This window comes from Corythoichthys intestinalis, chromosome 20 (genome assembly GCF_030265065.1).
Source record: "Corythoichthys intestinalis isolate RoL2023-P3 chromosome 20, ASM3026506v1, whole genome shotgun sequence".
NCBI lineage: Eukaryota > Metazoa > Chordata > Actinopteri > Syngnathiformes > Syngnathidae > Corythoichthys > Corythoichthys intestinalis.
Genome location: NC_080414.1, coordinates 30,872,701 through 30,892,918, shown reverse-complemented (window position 1 = coordinate 30,892,918; position 20,218 = coordinate 30,872,701). Strand labels below are relative to the sequence as shown.

Sequence of the window (20,218 nt, the reverse complement as noted above, 5' to 3'; positions counted from 1 at the left end):
TGCGCTTCCTCTCTGTCCTCCAGACACATTCTCACAGTCGGACATCCGGGCATTAATGATGTCACCAGCCACAACGAAGCGTCGCCATATTGAAATGGGGGCAAAACACGAGTCACAAGCAGTTGCGCTGTTGTGCATTGTAGTACAAACGCGTTGAACTTTTTTTTCTTATTTGCGGTCTTTTTTTCCGTCGGAATGACTAAAAGTTGCTGTGTTGCGGGTTGTAACACAAGGAAGAGTTCAGAGCCGCATTTGAAGTTATTCATTCTTCCTTGTGAGAAGAAAAGGACAAGTAAATGGCTGAAAGCAATCAATCAAGGAACAGTAAAAGAAGACGGTTTCGTAGACCATTCTCGCCAGTAGGAACCTAAATCCAGGCACATTTTCGTTTGCAGCTGACATTTTATTACTGGTGAGTAAACTTTAATCGATTTTTTTTCACCCAATTAGCTGCTAGGATTCAATAGACTAGGCAGTGGTTATTATTACCGTAACCGATAACTCGCAAAGCGTTATTTTTCTTTTGCCGTGAACTGCTCTAATCGGTCAATCGGTATATTATTGGCCTCGTGGGAATTGGTTATTTTGCCGTGACGTGTTCGCTTGGAGGCGAATTACTGGTTACGGCAGAAATAATCACTCCATATATACTAACAGTTTTCTTAGTTCCACACAGTACATATTCCACGTAATTGATAAAGGTCAACTTACTGGGTGACTTTATGAGGTTGTTGTAGATGTTTCCGAACTCCACGGCAGACAATTCCTTTGGATAGTTTGTCCAGCTATCAGCTGCGACTTTGTATGGGCAGATTTGCAGGCCAATACACGCTTATTTTAAGTTGTATCGCCTCCTCGCGTCTGTCAGCAGTGACTCGTGAACAAGTGTGGCAAGTGTGGGATCAATTAAAAAAAAAAAAAAAAACAAGGGTGAACCGCGGCGAGACGGAGACAAACGCAAAAATACAAGGCAATGACGCAACTAGCAATGGAGGGATATACAAACTGTTAAATGGCAGCAAGTCAATATCTCGGCAAGCCGCCTAGGATTGCTTCAAAGACACTGCTAATGAGCTGGAATTTGATGCTGGTACGACATTGGAAACCAATTCCACAGCCCTGTAACAAAACAATCTGACTAGCAGCAGAATGTGACAAAATCATGCCAGTGGTCATACTAGCTTTGCTTGCTAGCTAGCACAGCTATTTTCCCAGTACTGCCCAATCACATCTTTGTGTTTTTCCGTGCGTAAAACATGGCGCCCTCCGTAGGTCAAAACATGTACTAAATATTATAGATTTTTAAATCAATGCCAATAATGTATGTGTTTCTAATAACATATTTTAGTAAAAGAGAACAATTGTGGCTTATTAGAGCATACAAGTCTTTGAGTCCGAGGTTCCCTTTAAGCCTTTAGTGTACTCTGGCACACACGCGTTCTTGTTAGGGCAAATATTGGACCACCTGGAAATGAATTAATACTTTAGGTTGATACTTAAGTCATCATATAAACCAGGGTGGTAAACTGGTAACGCTAGACTCCAATTTAACGTGGATGTTAAAGGTGTGTGAGTGCTTTAAAGCACACTCCCCAACAATGATGGCAGAATAACTGAAAGCCGTGTTCCGGGAATACTGAGCGGAGACAGAGGATGAGAGAGTGGTGAAACATTTTCATTAGACAGAAAAAAGTGCTGCGAGGCTAGAATGAGTATGTCAGGCAGCCTGACAAGCCCTGTTGCATCAATTCAACCCAACCCAAACCGACCTAGTAACTATGCCTCAGACACCCTCTGCTTAAACGTTTTGGGGAAAAAAGGAACAAAAAGCAAACTGTATTACGTCAAACTAATAAATTAGGGAAGTATATTGACAGCAGTTCACTTATTACTATTTTTACAGGGAGTGCTGGCAAGCAACTCGGTGAACAAATAGAGACAAATACAAGAAAATGTTGTTCAATAGTCTAGAAAAAAAGCTTCCCACCTCTTTCCTCTGCTTAATTGGCCTTTTTATTTTGTTTCCACCTGACTTCACTCGTCACATGCGAACAAGGAAGGTGTGTGTACTGAACAGGTGCGAGGAAGCAAGAGCCACTTGGAGGAGGGAAACAGGCAAATGAATCACAATTAGTTCTTTTCACACAAAGTCTGAGTTCTCTGCACCTCAATGCCTAAAACAATTAACACTGCTGGAAACTTCTCTTCACACTTGGCCTAATTTGGTGACATAAAGGTCATTGAAAATAAATTCAAAGAGCCTAAAAGAAGTCAGCCATGGGTGTAATTGCAAAATGTCTGATGAGTATTGTCACACAAATTCCTTCAGGCTCTGAAATATTTTAGGACAAAGGGTTTAAATATGATACAAAAATGAATCCAACGTTTTTAATGAGGGCAATAAATAGGTAGGACCGTTTAAAGCAATTTGTAGTGATTGACGGTAGCAATGCATGTGGTGCCAAATAGGGGTGTGACAAAATATCCAAATGGTGATATACTGTGATACTTTGTATCCCAAAAGGTTATTGATATGCTCCTGCCAAGAATCAAGATATCGTTTTAAAAAGGTGTCAATGTTAAAAAAAAAGGAACCAACAAGTTGTTATCAAAATCTTCCACCATAATACAACCCCTAGCAAAAAGTATGCAATCACCAGTCTCGGACAAGCACTCACTGTGACATTTTATAATGGAGAACAAACTCAGATAAAAAGCTTGAAAAAAATAATGAATTAGTTCAAAAGTGCAACTCTTTAGCATTCAGAAACACTAAAAGAAAGGTTGACACGGTTGATCACAACATACTACTCAGCAGATTGGAACAGTGGGTAGGGCTTACTGACACTATTCTTCAGTGGCTCACATCCTATTTACATGATAGAGATTTCTTTGTGTCAATCGGAAATTATCAGTCAGAACGAACCAAATTCACTTGTGGAGTCCCTCAAGGGTCAATTCTTGGACCACTCTTATTTAACATCTATATGCTTCCGTTAGCTCAGATAATGGAACAGTATGACATCTCCTATCACGCCTATGCAGATGACACACAACTGTACATTTCTGTGTCCCCACATGATTATAGTCCCTTAGTCTCCCTGAGTAAATGCATTCATCAAATCAATGAATGGATGTGCCAGAATTTTCTCCAGTTAAATGTGGAGAAATCAGAGGTGATCATTTTTGGGCCAAAAAAGGAAAGGTCAAAGATAAGCAGCCAACTTAGCACAATGTCACTTACAGCTACAAATCAAGTCAGAAACCTTGGCGTAATTATTGACTCAGACCTAAAATTTGATAGCCATCTAAAGTCCGTCACTAAATCCGCTTATTACCACCTAAAAAATATAACCAGAATTAAGGGGCTTCTGACTCAACAAGACATGGAAAAACTTATGCATGCATTCGTTTTCAGCAGATTGGACTACTGCAACGGTATATTTACAGGTCTTGATAAAAAATCAGTCAGGAAGCTGCAGCTAGTACAGAATGCTGCAGCCAGAGTCCTCACAAATACAAGGAAGCTGGACCACATTACACCGGTTTTGAAATCGCTACACTGGCTTCCAGTGAGTCAAAGGATAGACTATAAAATACTACTGCTCGTCTACAAAACACTTAATGGCCTTGGACCAAAATACATGCTTGACTTGTTAGATTCCTATGAGACATCTAGACCCCTAAGGTCGTCTGGAACGGGTCTTCTGCATGTTCCAAGAACAAGAACCAAGCAGGGTGAGGCAGCATTTAGTTATTATGCTCCTCACCTCTGGAACAAGTTACCCGAACGTCTGAAGTATGCTCAAACTGTTAGCTCCTTTAAATCAGGGCTAAAAACGCTTTTGTTTAGCACTGCATATCCATAACTGTCTATATATTTCAATCTACCTGCCTTCTATTCTTCTTGTGCTTATCTCCATTGCTGATTTCAATGATTATTAGTAGTAGTAGTTTTTGCTTTATTTCTATTTTTGTTTTATTTTTATTTATTTATTTTTATTCTGTGATTAAATGCGATCTTTTGTCTTGGTTTTTACGTTGTGTTGATTTAAATGTGATTTTTATGGTTTTCATGTGATGTAAAGCACTTTGAATTGCCTTGTGTTGAATTGTGCTATATAAATAAATTTGCCTTGCCTTGCCTAAAAGAAATGAATAAAAAACATTGTGGTGGTCAGTAAATATTAATTTGATAGAGCAAGTGCAGGGAAATATATATGGAATCACTCCATTCTGAGGGGAAAAAATTATGGAATCATGAGAAACAAACAAAGAAATAACAATCAAAACACATATCTAGTATTTAGTAGCACCACCTCTGGCTTTTATGACAGCTTGCAGTCTCTGAGGCATGGACTTGATGAGTATTCTTCATCAATTTGGTGCCAACTCTCTTTGATTGCAGTTGTCAGATCATCCATGCAGGTCAGAGCCCTGCTGTGGACCATTTTTTTTCAATTTCCACCACAGGTTATCAATAGGATTGGGATCTGGGCTATTTGCAGGCCATGACATTGACTGGATGAGTTTTTATCCAAGGAATGCTTCAACAGTTTTAGCTCTGTGGCATGATGCACTGTCATCTTGGAAAATGACAAACATATTTTCAATTGAAGGAATAAGAAATCTAAAATGTTTAAAATTTCCATGTAAACTTGTGCATTCATTGAAGATTTAACCACAGCCATCTCCCCAGTGCCTTTGCCTGACATCCAGCCCCATATCATCAAGGACTGAGGGAATTTTTATGTTTTCTTCAGGTAGTCATTCTTCAGGGAGCAGCTAGATTTAGCCACGTGACTTGATTTATGTCACATTCACTGTCACCACAAGAGGGCAGTGTATCCACCCAAATCAATGAAACGAAATGCAAACACTTTCAAAACAAACCATTACAACACCACTTTAATTAAACGGATACTCAAAGCAGGAAAATATAATTTGAATCTCTTTTTCAATTGAATCAATTTTAATTAATGAATGTAATCGATTAATCGTTGCAGCACTATAAAGCAGTGCTTCTCAATTATGTTCTGTTATGCACTGCTCCCCCCGGAAGATGTTTAACGTTTCGTGCTTTTCCAACTCTCTGGTGCCGCTGTAAATTGTGTCATTTGTCTATAAGCGTATTATTATTATAAGTACACGTCTGCATAACATTGTGTCCTTTTTTAATATTAAAGAAAAAGTACTATAGATCAACTTACAATGAAGTATAAATATCAACATTGTGTTGTTTGTAACTCAAAAGACTTAAAGCGCATGAATATGCCTGAATTGAAAAAACAGTAAAAACACACTCAAGGTACATCTATTTGATACTGAAAAATTAAAATTTAATAAAATCAATAAATAACAATAAATTCAAAGTGATTAGCAACACTAACTCATGGGGACAATATGCTAAACAGGTTGACCGAAAAAACAAAAATTAATACAACAATAACAGTTTTTATTTTTTGCTGCAGGCAGTATCAGCTCATTTGCTGTGGTGTGGGGTTATTTAGCACTTAGCAACTTGGTATGCCACATTACACTATATGATGTTCACAGTGCTAGCTGGTTTACTGATGTTAAACTGACAAAGCTGGATAATTTTTTGCAATATTCGGCACATTTTCATTGAAAAAAAAATCAAGTGGCTCATCCATGTGATTGGGGTCTAAGTGACATCTTAATTGATTTGGCTTCATGCTTTCCAGTGCAAACATTTTTAGACACAATAACCAGACTGGTCTTTCCTAGTTTCCCACTGTATTAAAAAATCAAAGCCAAACGCTACACACACTTCGTCATATTTCCTCATCTTAGCTCTTCATAACTACAGAACTCTTTGCTGTGTGCTCATTTGGTTTAAAAATACTGCCCACACTATGAAAATGACAGCACCACTGGCACCCACTGAGTGGATGTACAATTACACAATTCTAGTACAGTAAAAAAAGTATCTTCCCCGAGGTCACATACACCACCCCTGGCACTGCTCTACGCTCCACTGGGGGCGCGCCCTTCTATTTGTGAGTACTGTTGTAAAGTAAAACAAAACTGGTGTGGTGATGATTAGGGAATGTTTAAGGTTGAACATTAGCAATAAATTATGATACATATATTTCTTATCTGCAGTTAAAAGAGGCTAAAACAATGGCTATGCTATGTCCAACAGCACATACACGCTTGAGCCTGTTATGGGTTTTTGAAACATGCTGTATCCTCTTGTGGGAAAAATAAACTGCCACCACAAGTGGCCTTTAACAACCTTGTTTGTCAGCATGGCACTATGCTGCAGTACACCCTCCCATTCTTTGCACTGACAGCAAACATAATTACAGGAACAGATGCTGAAAAGTGCTAAACGAAAACAGGTGGCATTGACACTTCAAGCTTGGCAATCATTAGACGGGCTGGTATTGTCTTCAATAGCACTTGGAAGGATCATCTTTGATGATGACAAAGTATGTTTCATATGTTTTTACTTTAGTCACGTTTCCAAAATAATCAGGCAGAAACAATTTTGAGACTTCAAATATGAGGAAATTTTAATCATATTGCCTTGTTTCAACACACACTTTGTATGTACACGAGTCTCTCACACCTAAAATATTCAAACACCAACTCTGAATGACAGAAGAAGAACAAGGATCCAACAATTAAAGAATCAATTGTGTTTTGTTTTGAACACTAAAAATTATAACTTGACATTGTGATGCCACATTTTTAGGAAGGAGAATGAACACTGACCTTCCAACTTTATTGTGCTCATTAAAATAAACACCTATCATCCTGTCCTGAACTAAGCTTTATTTCTAATTTGACTAAGTGATGTCTTGTTCTTCCAAGGTTCTGCAAATCTAAAAAATATAGATTTTTTTTCAGCAGGATGGAAGAGAAAATTAATGTTCTGACTCTATCACTTAATTAACAAGAATACTGAGGGAAGAAGCATTGCACGACAGCTAGTCTCATCTAATTATACTGATACCAAAGATGTGATTTTTTTTTCCTCCTTCAGAGGTGGGGTCATAAATTCATTAAATCAAGTTACTGTAGTACGACTATTCCCAATCATTCTGATGTACTCGAAGTGAAAATCTGATTCACAATGTAGCTTTCAGTTGTATAATATAGTCTGGTGGCGATGCCATTGTGCTCCCTATGTTGTCACGCCACCACCTTATGTATTCCGGGCCAATTGTGCTGAACACTGAGCTAAATGATAGAGATTTCTTTGTGTCAATTGGAAACTATCAGTCAGAACGAACCAAATTCACGTGTGGAGTCCCTCAAGGGTCAATTCTTGGACAACTCTTATTTAACATCTATATGATTCCGTTAGCTCAGATAATGGAACAGTATGACATCTCCTATCACGCCTATGCAGATGACACACAACTGTACATTTCTGTGTCCCCACATGATTATAGTCCCTTAGTCACCCTGAGCAAATGCATTCATCAAATCAACGAATGGATGTGCCAGAATTTTCTCCAGTTAAATGTGCAGAAGACAGAGGTGATCATTTTTGGGCCAAAAAAGGAAAGGTCAAAGATAAGCAGCCAACTTAGCACAATGTCACTTACAGCTACAAATCAAGTCAGAAACCTTGGCGTAATTATTGACTCAGACCTAAAATTTGATAGCCATTTAAAGTCCGTCACTAAATCCGCTTATTACCACCTAAAAAATATAACCAGAATTAAGGGGCTTCTGACTCAACAAGACATGGAAAAACTTATGCATGCATTCATTTTCAGCAGATTGGACTATTGCAACGGCATATTTACAGGTCTTGATAAAAAATCAGTCAGGAAGTTGCAGCTGGTACAGAATGCTGCAGCCAGAGTCCTCACAAATACAAGGAAGCTGGACCACATTACACCAGTTTTAAAATCGCTACACTGGCTTCCAGTAAGTCAAAGGATAGACTATAAAATACTACTGCTCGTCTACAAAACACTTAATGGCCTTGGACCAAAATACATGCCTGACTTGTTAGAGTCCTATGAGACATCTAGACCCCTAAGGTCGTCTGGAACGGGTCTTCTGCATGTTCCAAGAACAAGAACCAAGCAGGGTGAGGCAGCATTTAGTTATTATGCTCCTCACCTCTGGAAGAAGTTACCCGAACGTCTGAAGTATGCTCAAACTGTTAGCTTCTTTAAATCAGGGCTAAAAACACTTTTGTTTGGCACTGCATATCCATAACTGTCTATATATTTCAACCTACCTGCCTTCTATTCCTCTTGTGCTTATCTCCATTGCTGATTTCAATGATTATTAGTAGTAGTAGTTTTTGCTTTATTTTTATTTTTGTTTTATTGTTATTTATTTATTTTTATTCTGTGATTAAATGCGATCATTTGTCTTGGTTTTTACGTTGTGTTGATTTAAATGTGATTTTTATGGTCTTCGTGTGATGTAAAGCACTTTGAATTGCCTTGTGTTGAATTGTGCTGTATAAATAAATTTGCCTTGCCTTGCCTTGCCTAAAAGCACAGGTTCAGCTGCCAGCTCTCTATATAAGTTTCAGAAAGTGAACCTTTCTTCCTAAAGTTAGACATGCACACACACCACTCGCTGGCATCCATTACAGGCAGTGGTTAACGTGAGATTTGACAGGCAGAGGAGCCCGGTACCATTAGACTTCCCACCTTCCTAAATGCAGTATGAACACGAGTGACGAAGCAATTCTGTCTATTGTGGTCACATTACGCATTTTAAAAAAATATTCCTGCAGAATGAAATTAATTACTGCAGTTTGGTGTGACATTGTTTTGGCCGCATCTTTATTTTGAAGAATGATCTGCATTTTGAATTTATTTGACAATCCTAATTCTGTTAATATCATTTAATGTTGGCATGCTAAGATTGTACCACTGACTTGTGCTAGCTTAGCCACTCCGGACACCTGAAACTAACAAATATTTGACAAACTGCACAGAATTTGTTGAAATCAACTCCACTGACTAATTAAACCCCCGCTAACCTGAAGATTAAGCCTAATGTCACAAATTCTGAACTTCCCCTTTAAGGTAACAATAAAAAACACTTTTTTGTCTCAAATAATTCATTATTTATTTGTTTTTACATGGGACTAATATAATGCATTTGTTAAATTACACAGAACAGTATATCCTCCTCCACGCCCACCATCTCCTCTGACCTACGTTCACAGTCTCTATAAATGAAGTTGACAATATTTTTTTTTTTTTTAAATTTCCAATTTATTTATCATGTATTTGTTTTTGTTTGTGTAATTGCTATTTGTAATTTTACCTGCGGTATTTTTTTAAGAATTTAACATAGGTTTTTGGGCTGTGGAACAAATTAATCAAAATATAATATATTCTGATGGGGAAATCTTTCTAGACCAGGGGTCGGCAACCCAAAATGTTAAATGAGCCATATTGGACCAAAAAAAAAACAAAAAACAAATACAGTGATTGTCGCACTATAAGGCGCACCAGACAATAAGCCGCCACCCACCAAATTTGACACAAAAACATTTGTTCATAGGTAAGCCGCAGTGGACTATAAGCCTCAGCAGTCTGCACTATTGACAGTTTATTTGACAGTGGCATCATAAGACCGAATGAACCACCATTAGGCTTTGAACCAATTGGCTCCAAAGCTTTATTGCTTTAGGACACTTCATTTGGCCATCACTCCCATCATTCCCTTGGGAAAATACAGTCAACCTCTGCTGCCACCTGCTTTTAACACTGTTGTTGTCTAGCATGCCTCCTAGCATGCATTGCAGCGCTACAGATGTAAATAACAATTAAAATTCATGTTTGTGCTAATTATTTCTTGTATTTCTTTCTAGTTGTTTCATTAACTGCTAGTTATGGAATTTGGTAACATTTTATTTAACAGTGGCCCCATAAGACTGTCATAAGACCATCATAATTATTAGAGGTGTGCAAAATTTCCGATTCTTAGATTATTCGCGATTCGGCCGTGGAAGATTCGAGAACGATTCACAAACATCCAAATTCCGATTATTGAAATATGCCAAGTAAAGCGGAAGTACAACACACTCAACGCGCCGCGCGGTCTTCGGTACGCAATGAGGCACGGTGCGAGAGTAGCTAAACATCATGCTTCTCATTACCCGGCCCCTCGGGTAATGGCAATGCTCAACTCATGGCTCTAGCTCAACTCATGCCACGAGATAAAAAAACAAAACAACATACCTGACTGCTGCCGACAAGCTGCTACAAAGTACATTCACATAATGTTACGGTGGATATCATTTATATAGGACTAGATGCAATGTAGATTCGGTAGCGTGAGCATCACATCTACAAAAAGCTAGATGTGTGCGTTAGTAAACGGCCGCCATCTTAAAGCAGTACACTTCCCCGCAAGGCTGTTGTAGCGAACCTTCCAAGCGGACCTAATTAACTTTTTATCTAAAATAGTCCTAAATCGGTAAAATAATGACTTGAATCTATCTTTAAAATAGTTTTAAAACTTTCACATGTCGAAAGTAGACAAAAGGGAAATTATGGAATAACAGGAGCAATTTTAACAACTTTAATGGTTGATTCACGACATTAAATTAATTGAATGTAGTTTAAAGCTGCTGATACAGAATGGGGACTGGAGTTTTTTATTTACTGTTATTTTTGTATATTTGTTTACTGTTATATGATAACTTGATACTGAAATAGTAGTTTGGTTTAGCCTGAGAGTATTTTTGAACACTTTTGGAACTAATGTACAAAACATTAAAAAAAAAAAAAAAAAAAAAAAAAAAAAAAAAAAAAAAAAAAGGTGGGGGGTGCATCAATAATCGTTTTATAATCGAATCTGAGCCTCTGAATCGTAATCGTAATCGAATCGTTAGGTGCCCAAAGATTCCCAGCTCTAATAATTATGACATGACACTGCCATGATCAATAATGAATGCTTATGACAGACATCATTTTGTGTCATTCGGCAAATTAGCTCTCTTTTGAATGGATGTAAAATATCTGAGCTGGACATAAATGGAGTTAGTGACATAATTTGCTGGATGAGACTTAATGATATATACATTCATTAATGCCCATGACAATGTCATGTCATAATTATGACTGTCTTATGGCAGTCTTATGAAGCCGCTGTCAAAAAAAGTGTTACCTATTAACCCAAATAAATCAACAAATAAGCCGCACTGGACTATAAATTGCAGGATTCAAAATGATGGAAAAAAGTAGTGGCTTATAGTTCGAAAATTACAGATGTCTGGAGCCGCAAAAAATTAAAAGCCTTAAAAAAGCCTAATAATGAAGGCAACACATGCTGTATGTACCTGTATTAGCTAAACTACCCTACTATCAAAATGACTAAGTTGGCTAAAAATCCATAATGAGCCTTACTGATTTAATGTTTATTTTCCCTGCAGGGCATCCAACACACCACGTTATGACTCAGTTGTATGATGCCACCTCAAGTTTAACTTCATTGCAATATGAATGGTTACATTGCTGTTATGAAATTAATAAAAAATGCAATAAAGAAATCTGATTTTTATGTCATATTTATTTAGAGGTTTTGAAAAACAACAAAATGGAACGTGCATAACATGCCCCTTACCTGGGCATGTCTTTGATTTTCTTTATTATCTCGGTTTTATTTTTGAAGTCTGCAAATAGGTGTTCTGTTATGTTGATGAATGTCTCCTTCATGTACTTGCCGTCTGTGAACGGTTTTCCACGCTTTATTATCTCCCAGGTTGCAACAAAACTTGCAGCATTAGTGGAGTTTGGCGATGCACTCCACTTCTTAAGTCTATTTTGCGCTCCTCTAAATTCTCCAGAAGTAAAGCAATCACACTTTTTTTTTCTCACTACCAACTGGGTACTCTCCTTCAAATGTAGCATCCCTTCCCTGAAAATGTGTTTGTTATTTGACAGCTCCTCGCTACAGAGTAAACATTCAGACAATCCTTCCGCATTGGCAAGGAATGCAAATGATTCGGTCCAAAAAACGTTGAATCTTCAGTTATTTTTCTCTTTTTCCCTTTCAGATCCATGGCCCATTACACTCCCACCAGTTTGTTTACAATAGCCAGCTGCCTGGCATCCCGCCCTGCTCATAGAAACGTGTGTCGTAGGCTATGACACAAATCTTCGTTGACAAAAATGTTGAAATTGAATATGTTTTCTACACGTTTTTACAGCATTGGAAAACGTTAAGAATGTTGAACATCTTTTCAAAAATTTTTTAATATGCTCCAGGGAGCCACTAGAGCAGCGCTAAAGAGCATCATGTGGCTCTAAAAACACAGGTTGCCGATCCCCGGTCTAGACATACTACCATTTCGGCATCCAAACCAGGTGCTGGAACAAATTAAATCGGTATGTTGAGGTAGCACTGTATTTATTTTGACCTTTTTAAATGTGTTTATTCTAACTGATGACAGCTAGAATGATGAATTTAAAGTTTCGCTTGAGAAAATTAATAAGTGAACTTGCAATGTATTGCTGTATAATATGGCTTCCAGCGTCAATATTACAGCCATGAGTAGTACAAACTATATGATCAATTCTGTGTGACGAATGATTAAAAGCCCTGTGGACAAAAATCACTCATAATTATGGTAACGTCTTAAAAAAAGAAAACAAAACACTTCATTTTAGGTCAGAATTTACTTTTTGTCTATATATATTACTCTATATATAATGAGTTTAAGAGAGTGTTCCAGATAGGTTTATAGAGAATTTGAGTGACTAAGAGAAACGAGTCACGATTATTTATTGAAAAAAAAATCTCAATCACTGTGCCACTGTTAAACCATATTATTGGGGATTTTAAACCAGGCTACCAGAGTTGGCACTTACGAAACGGGCCATTAGCCTGCTATAATTATCAGCATCGCTGTCATGCGTTTGTCTGACGCATCCTCGGCATTCACAGAGGCCATAAATTCATCTGTCATATCAATCAAAGGCTGGTATTAATTGCTCAATTAAGATTCTCATTGCTTGGCAGATATAGCCACTAATGGATCAGTGACAAGTGTGATATGATCATAAAAGGGGGATTTTAATGTACTGTTTAATTGCTCTTGTGTGGACCAGACTGTTAGAACAGAGACTCGAGAAGCCCATTTGTTCACCGCAGACTGTGTCAAAAATAATAAATAAAACGGTTTTGGCAGATAAATGATATAAGAGCGAGGAAGAACTGCAGTCTAAAGCAATAGGGCACAGTGTGTGATTCAGCAAGTCAAAATGGGATGGGAAACGCCTCTTTGAATGTCCTGCCATGTTAGAGCTCAATGTTAAATTGTGTGATGCCATTTTGTCCTTTACACTAAAATATAGAACTGAGTGAATTAACATTGCCTCGACTGGTTAAATTGAGGTGAATTCTATTTTGGCAAAACAGAAAATTAATTAACGATAAATTCTGCACAATTAATTTACTAGTTACTGTGTCTATCACTATTAATTAAGGGTGTGACAATATAACAAAAAGGTGATATATTGTAATTAAAGATGGTCCGATCACGTCATTTTCAAAGTATCGGAATCGACAAAAAAATTTCGGACATGCCTTTCTTTAATATATATATATTTTTTATTTAAATCGTTTTCTAATTGTATTTAACGTTACAGACAAATAGTCTTACACTCATCTAGAGTAGTTTTGGCTTAAAGTAGGGCTATCAAATGTATTGCGTTAACGGTGGTAATGATTTTTTTTTAATTAATCACGTTAAATGATTAATGCATGCGTTGTACGACCCACTCACGCATTGTCGCGTTCATTCTATAAAAACGCCGTTTTACCTATAGATAGCGCTGAAAGTCAGCGTATATTGAGTAGAGAGAATTTTGACAGCCTTTGGAGCCAATTTTTATGTGGCTAAAGCCTTACAATACCTCTCTCAGCAATTAAAAATAACGTGGGAGGCAATGTGGGGAAGAAAGGTAGTAGTGGATCATTTTCTTAACACCCTGTGTTCTTTCCCAACGCAGAGAAGATATATCAATTGGTCCCCCTACGCACAGTCATGGTTGCACTTCCCATCATGCATTTGGGCAGAAGTTAAATGGCTGCAGTAGCATTTACTGAAACTTCAACAAATACACTAATTGGCAATATTTAGTCACAATATACAAAGTCACATTTATCCTTTAAGAATTACAAGTCTTTCTATTCGTGGATCCCTCTCACAGAAAGAATGTTAATAATGTAAATGTCATCTTGAGGATTTATTGTCATAATAAACAAATACAGTACTTATGCACTGTATGTTGAATGTATATATTCGTCCGAGTTTTATTCATTTTTTTCTTAATGCATTGGCAAAATGTATATGATCGGGAAAAATCATCGGGAATGATTGGAAATGAATCGGGAGCAAAAAAAAATCGGAACAACCCTAATTGGAATACTTTGTAGCCCAAATGCTTAAAGATACACAATAATATCGGTTAACGATAATTATCGGCCGATAATGGCAATTATGACGACACACAGATGATTCAGATTTAAAAAATTCAACTGATAAGGAAATCCGATAATTAGAAACTTGATTTATCCTCCAAACCTGCACAATCGACACAGTTTTCTCCAATTATGCACCGCCACCTCAACCCCTCCTACCTATGAAGCATCTGTTTTTTTCATCTGTGTGATTTTCACAAAGATCAGATCACATTTGATGGTGATTTTATGCAAAAAATGTGAGAAATTCCAAAAGGTTCAGATACTTTTTCATACCACGGTAAGTATTCTAAAACCTACACTTAATATGCAAATTAAGTGTCCACTAGTGTTCCTGGTAATTGCCATTCTGGGCTTTGGTCAGTGAGCTTCTTAGTGAGAAAAAAACATTTGAAAAGTAATTGATAGCTATTTCTGAAAGTAAAAATATACCCCCCAGTGGTAATTGAAGTCATAACTAAAACATGCTGGGAGTCTGAGATAATCCTGCTGGGGTTGCACAAAGGCACACCGAGAAAAAAACACTTAAACCAAAGGATTATAAAGAGGGATTTTCAGCACTGACATTTAACATAAGCAGGTATGTGTCAATCAGAAGAAAAAAAACGCCAACCTCCAAATGTGTGTATTGCATGAAACACATGCAATTTTTTGAAACATAATTGCTTACTCTCTCGCTCAAACATACACATGGCAATTTTCCGCGATGCTTTTCCGCCATTTTTTCCCCAAATAACTGTCACTGACAGAGCTTGGGCCTCTTTATCTGATTTTTATGAACATACTTGTAGGGATTATTGAGATTTGTGAAAGCAGTGCTGCGGAATGTGTGACAGAAAGCGAGAGGACAAATAACAGGGAGAGCGAGCGGAAGAAAAAACTAATCTCCCAAGGAAAGTGATGAAAAATATAACTCACAGTCTAGCTCAGCTTGGAAAAGTTGGCGAAGAGAAAACAAAGACCAAAGAGATTATTCGACTGTATTTTCCATGACAGCTTTTCTCTAATTTGTTCATGCCTGAGGAGCTAGGAGAAGCTCAGCATCCACACTCAAACGGAACCAATCCACGTAAAAGGAGCTGATATTACACTTCGCCCGCTGTGCATGGTAACAGTCAATTTCTGCACCAAACCCATCCATCCTTGGCCGAACTGACTTTTTTGTGTACTGGTGTACAATCATGATATATCCCTCCATAGATTGATCCATGTCTTTTCACTAAGCCTTGCCACAAATCAAGTGACACAACCCAAACCGAGAGAACTGTCACACATTTTGTCGGGTTTGGCAATAGTTTTCAAGATCTAGCCACCATTGGCTAGTGACAAATAGATTTAGGTCTATCCTAACTAGTACAATGGGTATCAGAATGGTAATTCTGAATTCAATGCATTTAATAGAGTTGTTCAATATTATTGTCGATCGGTAGTCAATAATATCGGCCAATAAGTGCATTTTATAATGCTATCAGATTTGAGCTGTCCCGACTAGTCGACATCATCGATGATGTAAATACATCGACGAGCACAACATCCCGTCGACGGTTAATGAAGTGTTAAAAAAATACATGCGTGGAAAGTTGAGAATGTCGGAAGCTCGGTATTCAAGCAGGGAAAGCGGCACAAAGCTAAAAAATTGCACCAGAGTGGCCAAAACATTGACTCATTTCATCGAAACAAAGGAGGGTACACTGTTGTGTCCTGTTTCTTCAATGCCAAGCTTGGCTGCACGTCAGCCGTGAATGAACACCTAAAGCGCCGTCACCCAATTGTAATTTTGGAAGACGACAGGAGACAACAAGCTGGCAGATCGTAGGTCCATCTAACTAACGACATGTTTTATTGAGGGGCCGTTTACATGGTGACTCTGTGAGAATACGAAAAATTTCAAATTTGCATTTGCATTTGCGTCTCCATTTGAACAATGTTTTATTGAGGGGCCGTTTACATGGTGACTCTGTGAGAATATGAAAAATTTCAAATTTGCATTTGCATTTGCGTCTCCATTTGAACAATGTCGCGATTCCGCATGAAAACGATGGAGTATTCCATATTTGCTGTTTTTAATGTTTAGTAGCACTGCTGCGCACGCCCAATGTGACGTGTACAAGTGCTGACGTTAACGGCGCGGTCTCGCGCCGCGGGACCCTTTGATACGCATGCCGAGGAAGCTCCCCTCAATCCCCGGCAATCGGATTCTTCCAATTTGGAGGCAGGATTCAGAATTTTTCGTCTTCGCCTGGTGTCGGCGTTCCACCATATTTGGTGTTTTGAATGTTGAGTAGCAGCGAATGTGCATGCCCAAACGTGACGTGACGTGTGCTAACATCATTGGAGGGAGAGCGTTCCATTTATATGGTTGTAGACCAAGCCCCGCAATCAAATTGTTCCGCTTTGGAGGCCAGAATCAAAGGTTTGCGTCTTCGCCTTCCATTTTCGATGTCACCATGTAAAGGCGAGGCCATTCCGCAACACAATTGTTGTGTCTTTAAGTCGCAGCATCACCATGTAAACGGCCCATTTGCATTCATGGTGCAAAAATTAAATGAACGATAAATGATTGAAAAATAATGAATTATAAACTCCTTACATACAACTACTGCGTTACCAGAAAGAAATGGCCACTAAGAAAACTAAAAAAAGTCATTAAATACAAAAATCTATCCAAAGCCCAGCAAAGTGCATTTTGGGAATTGTCATTGCATTGGCATGTCCAATGCCTGCCATTTTGTAATGCTTTGGTCGACCCCTAGGGGCTCTTGGGGTAACTACTGTAAATGTGGTTTAATTGTGAATGATTCATTGTATTTTATTGTGGTGCGTTCATTTCAATGTATATTATTTATATGGGACATTTATTTTCTATAACTTGAATTGAAGTTGTTTTCAGAATTTTGAACCTTGAAGTTGTTACATTTATCATTATTAAAGCATCCGCTGGAGCATCAAAATACCAATAGCAATAACATGTTAAGTCCACAACTGCGTATATTAGTATCATTATTTTATCCGTTTGATATTTTAATTGGATTTTTAGAGTTGGAAAATATTGGGATGTCTGTTATCGGAAACTCTAGTGTTTAATTAGAATAAGACTAAGAAATGACCACATTGTGGTATGGGACGGATCTACTACAGACACCAGGCTGAGAATAGAGTGGGAGTAAGGTTGTGACAGCAAGGGCCTCTAGTCTGCCAGGGTGCTCTGACAAGTAAGCCTGCTGTCAGGGCCGCAGTGGGTTGACTGGACGAGGGCAGTAGCCGCACCATCTGGTTTGCAACAGCCAAAGTCACCCTGCATGGAAGCTCCATGTGGTGGGTGTGAAATCGTGAGGAATATCGATGTGCCTATGCATCTTTGGATGCATGATTGTGAAGCTACTACATGTGATATATGTAACCGTGCGGGTTTTGTTTGTTTTGTACATGTGAATCCCCATCACATTTCAGGCTTCTTAAACAACAATTAAAAAAACAAACAACGTGTGATTGACAATAGATTTAGCTTTAGCGTGAATTTGTGTTTAGGTTTAAATGGAAGTGTTGGGGTAATGGTGGTACAGTGGGGTTGGTGAGTTGGGTGTGGTCACAATATTTCACAGACAGCAATAAAATTATATTCTGTTTGTCTTATGTTAAGAGGTGATATCTGGGTACTGACCACTTCTCGAGGCAGCAGAGGGTCATCCTGGCGACTCACTAAAAGGTTCACAGTCCCACCCATAGGTGCCGCTCGGAGCAGAGTCACCACCTCTTCCTGAGTCTTACCATTCAAATCTACTCCACCAACCTGCACCAACACAAAGTACTTATTTACTGTATGTACACAGATACTCCAAAACATTTCGGGTGTGATTAAAAGAGCACAAAATACATGTTTAAAATTATTTGAAGAAAAATTATATATGAAACCGTTTGTAATTACACTTTAAAACGAGATCTGCCGTAAAATAAAAATGAAGCCACGGAAATCATCAATCCTACTAATTTCAAAATCAAACAAAATAAAAGCATATGTAATCTTTGTAATAACATACATTCTGAATGATAAATAGGGATGGCTTAAGTTATATAAGATTCCTACCTCCAGGAGACGGTCTCCAGCTTTTAGTCTCCCATCTTGGATGGCGGCCCCTCGAGGGAGAATGTTTTTAACATAAATAGGGGCACTTCCTGCAATAGGAACATCTCTGGATGTAATGCTAAACCCAAGACCTTCCGGACCTACAGAAACATACAGAAATAAAAAAATAACTGATCATTTGACATTATTGCCCATAAAATCTGGCAGAGTTAAAGCGTTGGCATAAAACTAAAGAAATAAATACAACTACAGAAACATTTGAGCCACAAGACTTCATAAAAATGTTGTGTAAGCAAATATGATTTGTTCACGCTAATTATAACAGAATGTAAAACATTCTTGAAACCAAATTAGATGTTATTTCCTTATTTTTTACCTTCCTACATATGCAAATTATCATAATGTTTAAATTAACACAAACAAGTCTCCAAAAACTAAAGGTTTTAAAGGATGAACTTTAAAGGGAACTTTGGACTTAAAGACTTGTAGGCTCTAATAAGCCACAATAGTTCTCTTTTATTAAAATGTGTAATTAAAAACACATATATTATTGCCATTGATTTAAAATTCTATAGTTTTTAGTAGGGGTGTGACAAAATATCAAAATGGTGATATATCGTGATACTTTGTACCCCAAAAGGTTATCGATATGCTCCTGCCAAGAATCGAGATATTGTTTTAAAAATGTGTAAATGTTTTAAAAAAAAAAAAAAAAAAAAAAAAAAAGGAACCAACAAGTTGCTACCAAAATCCTCTACCATAATAGTGTCTCAGTTAACTCAACGGCTGCCATTGACGGTGCTCGAAGCCCAATCTATTTAGACTGGACGAATGAGCGTTCATTCATTCGAAACCAGAGCATTCACAGTCACTCTTTCACATTTTTGGGGCATTTACAATTTACTTTCTGATCATTTTAGGGCATATAGAGTTCACTTCCTGTTGAGTTTGAGTCACTGCCTATTCATTTCGGAGTTTCCCGGGGTCCCTTCCTGTTCGGTAACCCAAAATCAACAGGGAGAGACTGAAAATCAAAAGGTAATGACCTGAAATGCCCCAAAATTACCTCATTGCCTAGCATTGGCTGCCACTAACTGCCATAGACGTTCAATCCGTTTGAAGTGGGAGGGTGGCAGCGAATGGACGTCTACTAGTGATAAACTCATTCCAATTCACAGCAGAAGCTTGTTTTTCCTGTTTATTTGTTGTTTTGTAAAATGTAGAATGATTTCCTGACAAATGTATCGATAATTGTTGTATCGCTATATCGTGAGATCATTGTTATTGTGAGCTTTGTATCGCAAATCGTATCGTCTCGTGAGGTACCAAGAGGTTCCCACCCCTACTAATTATTATGTTTTGACCTGCGGAGGGTGCCATGTTTTACGCGTGCAATGCATGCTGAGGTTGATGACGCGGTTGGGGTGGACTGGGAGAATAGCTGTGCTAGCTAGCAAGCGAAGCTGGTATGATGACTGGATTTTGTCACATTTTGCTGCTGGTCAGATTGTTTTGTTACGGAGATGTGGTATTAGTTCCCAACGTCGTACCTGCATCCAATTACAGCTCATCAGCAGTGTCTCTAAACCGATCCTAGGTGGCTTGCCGAGATATTGACTAGCTGCCATTTGATAATTTGGATATCCCTTCATTGCGAGTTGCATCATTGCCTTGTTTTTTTGTTTGTCT

At 38.0% G+C, this 20,218-nt stretch overlaps 1 protein-coding gene across 1 annotated transcript in view; it reads right to left on the bottom strand.

Annotated features, from left to right (window-relative positions):
- Window positions 1-20,218, bottom strand: part of LOC130909013 (partitioning defective 3 homolog) — a 660,821-nt gene that overhangs the window by 323,803 nt on the left and 316,800 nt on the right. Inside the window, exons 12-13 of the mRNA XM_057825056.1 lie at window positions 18,530-18,669; window positions 18,107-18,235 (exon numbers count right to left, since the gene is read on the bottom strand). Of these exons, the coding sequence (XP_057681039.1) occupies window positions 18,107-18,235; window positions 18,530-18,669 (269 nt within the window). The remainder of the gene's footprint in view (window positions 1-18,106; window positions 18,236-18,529; window positions 18,670-20,218) is intronic.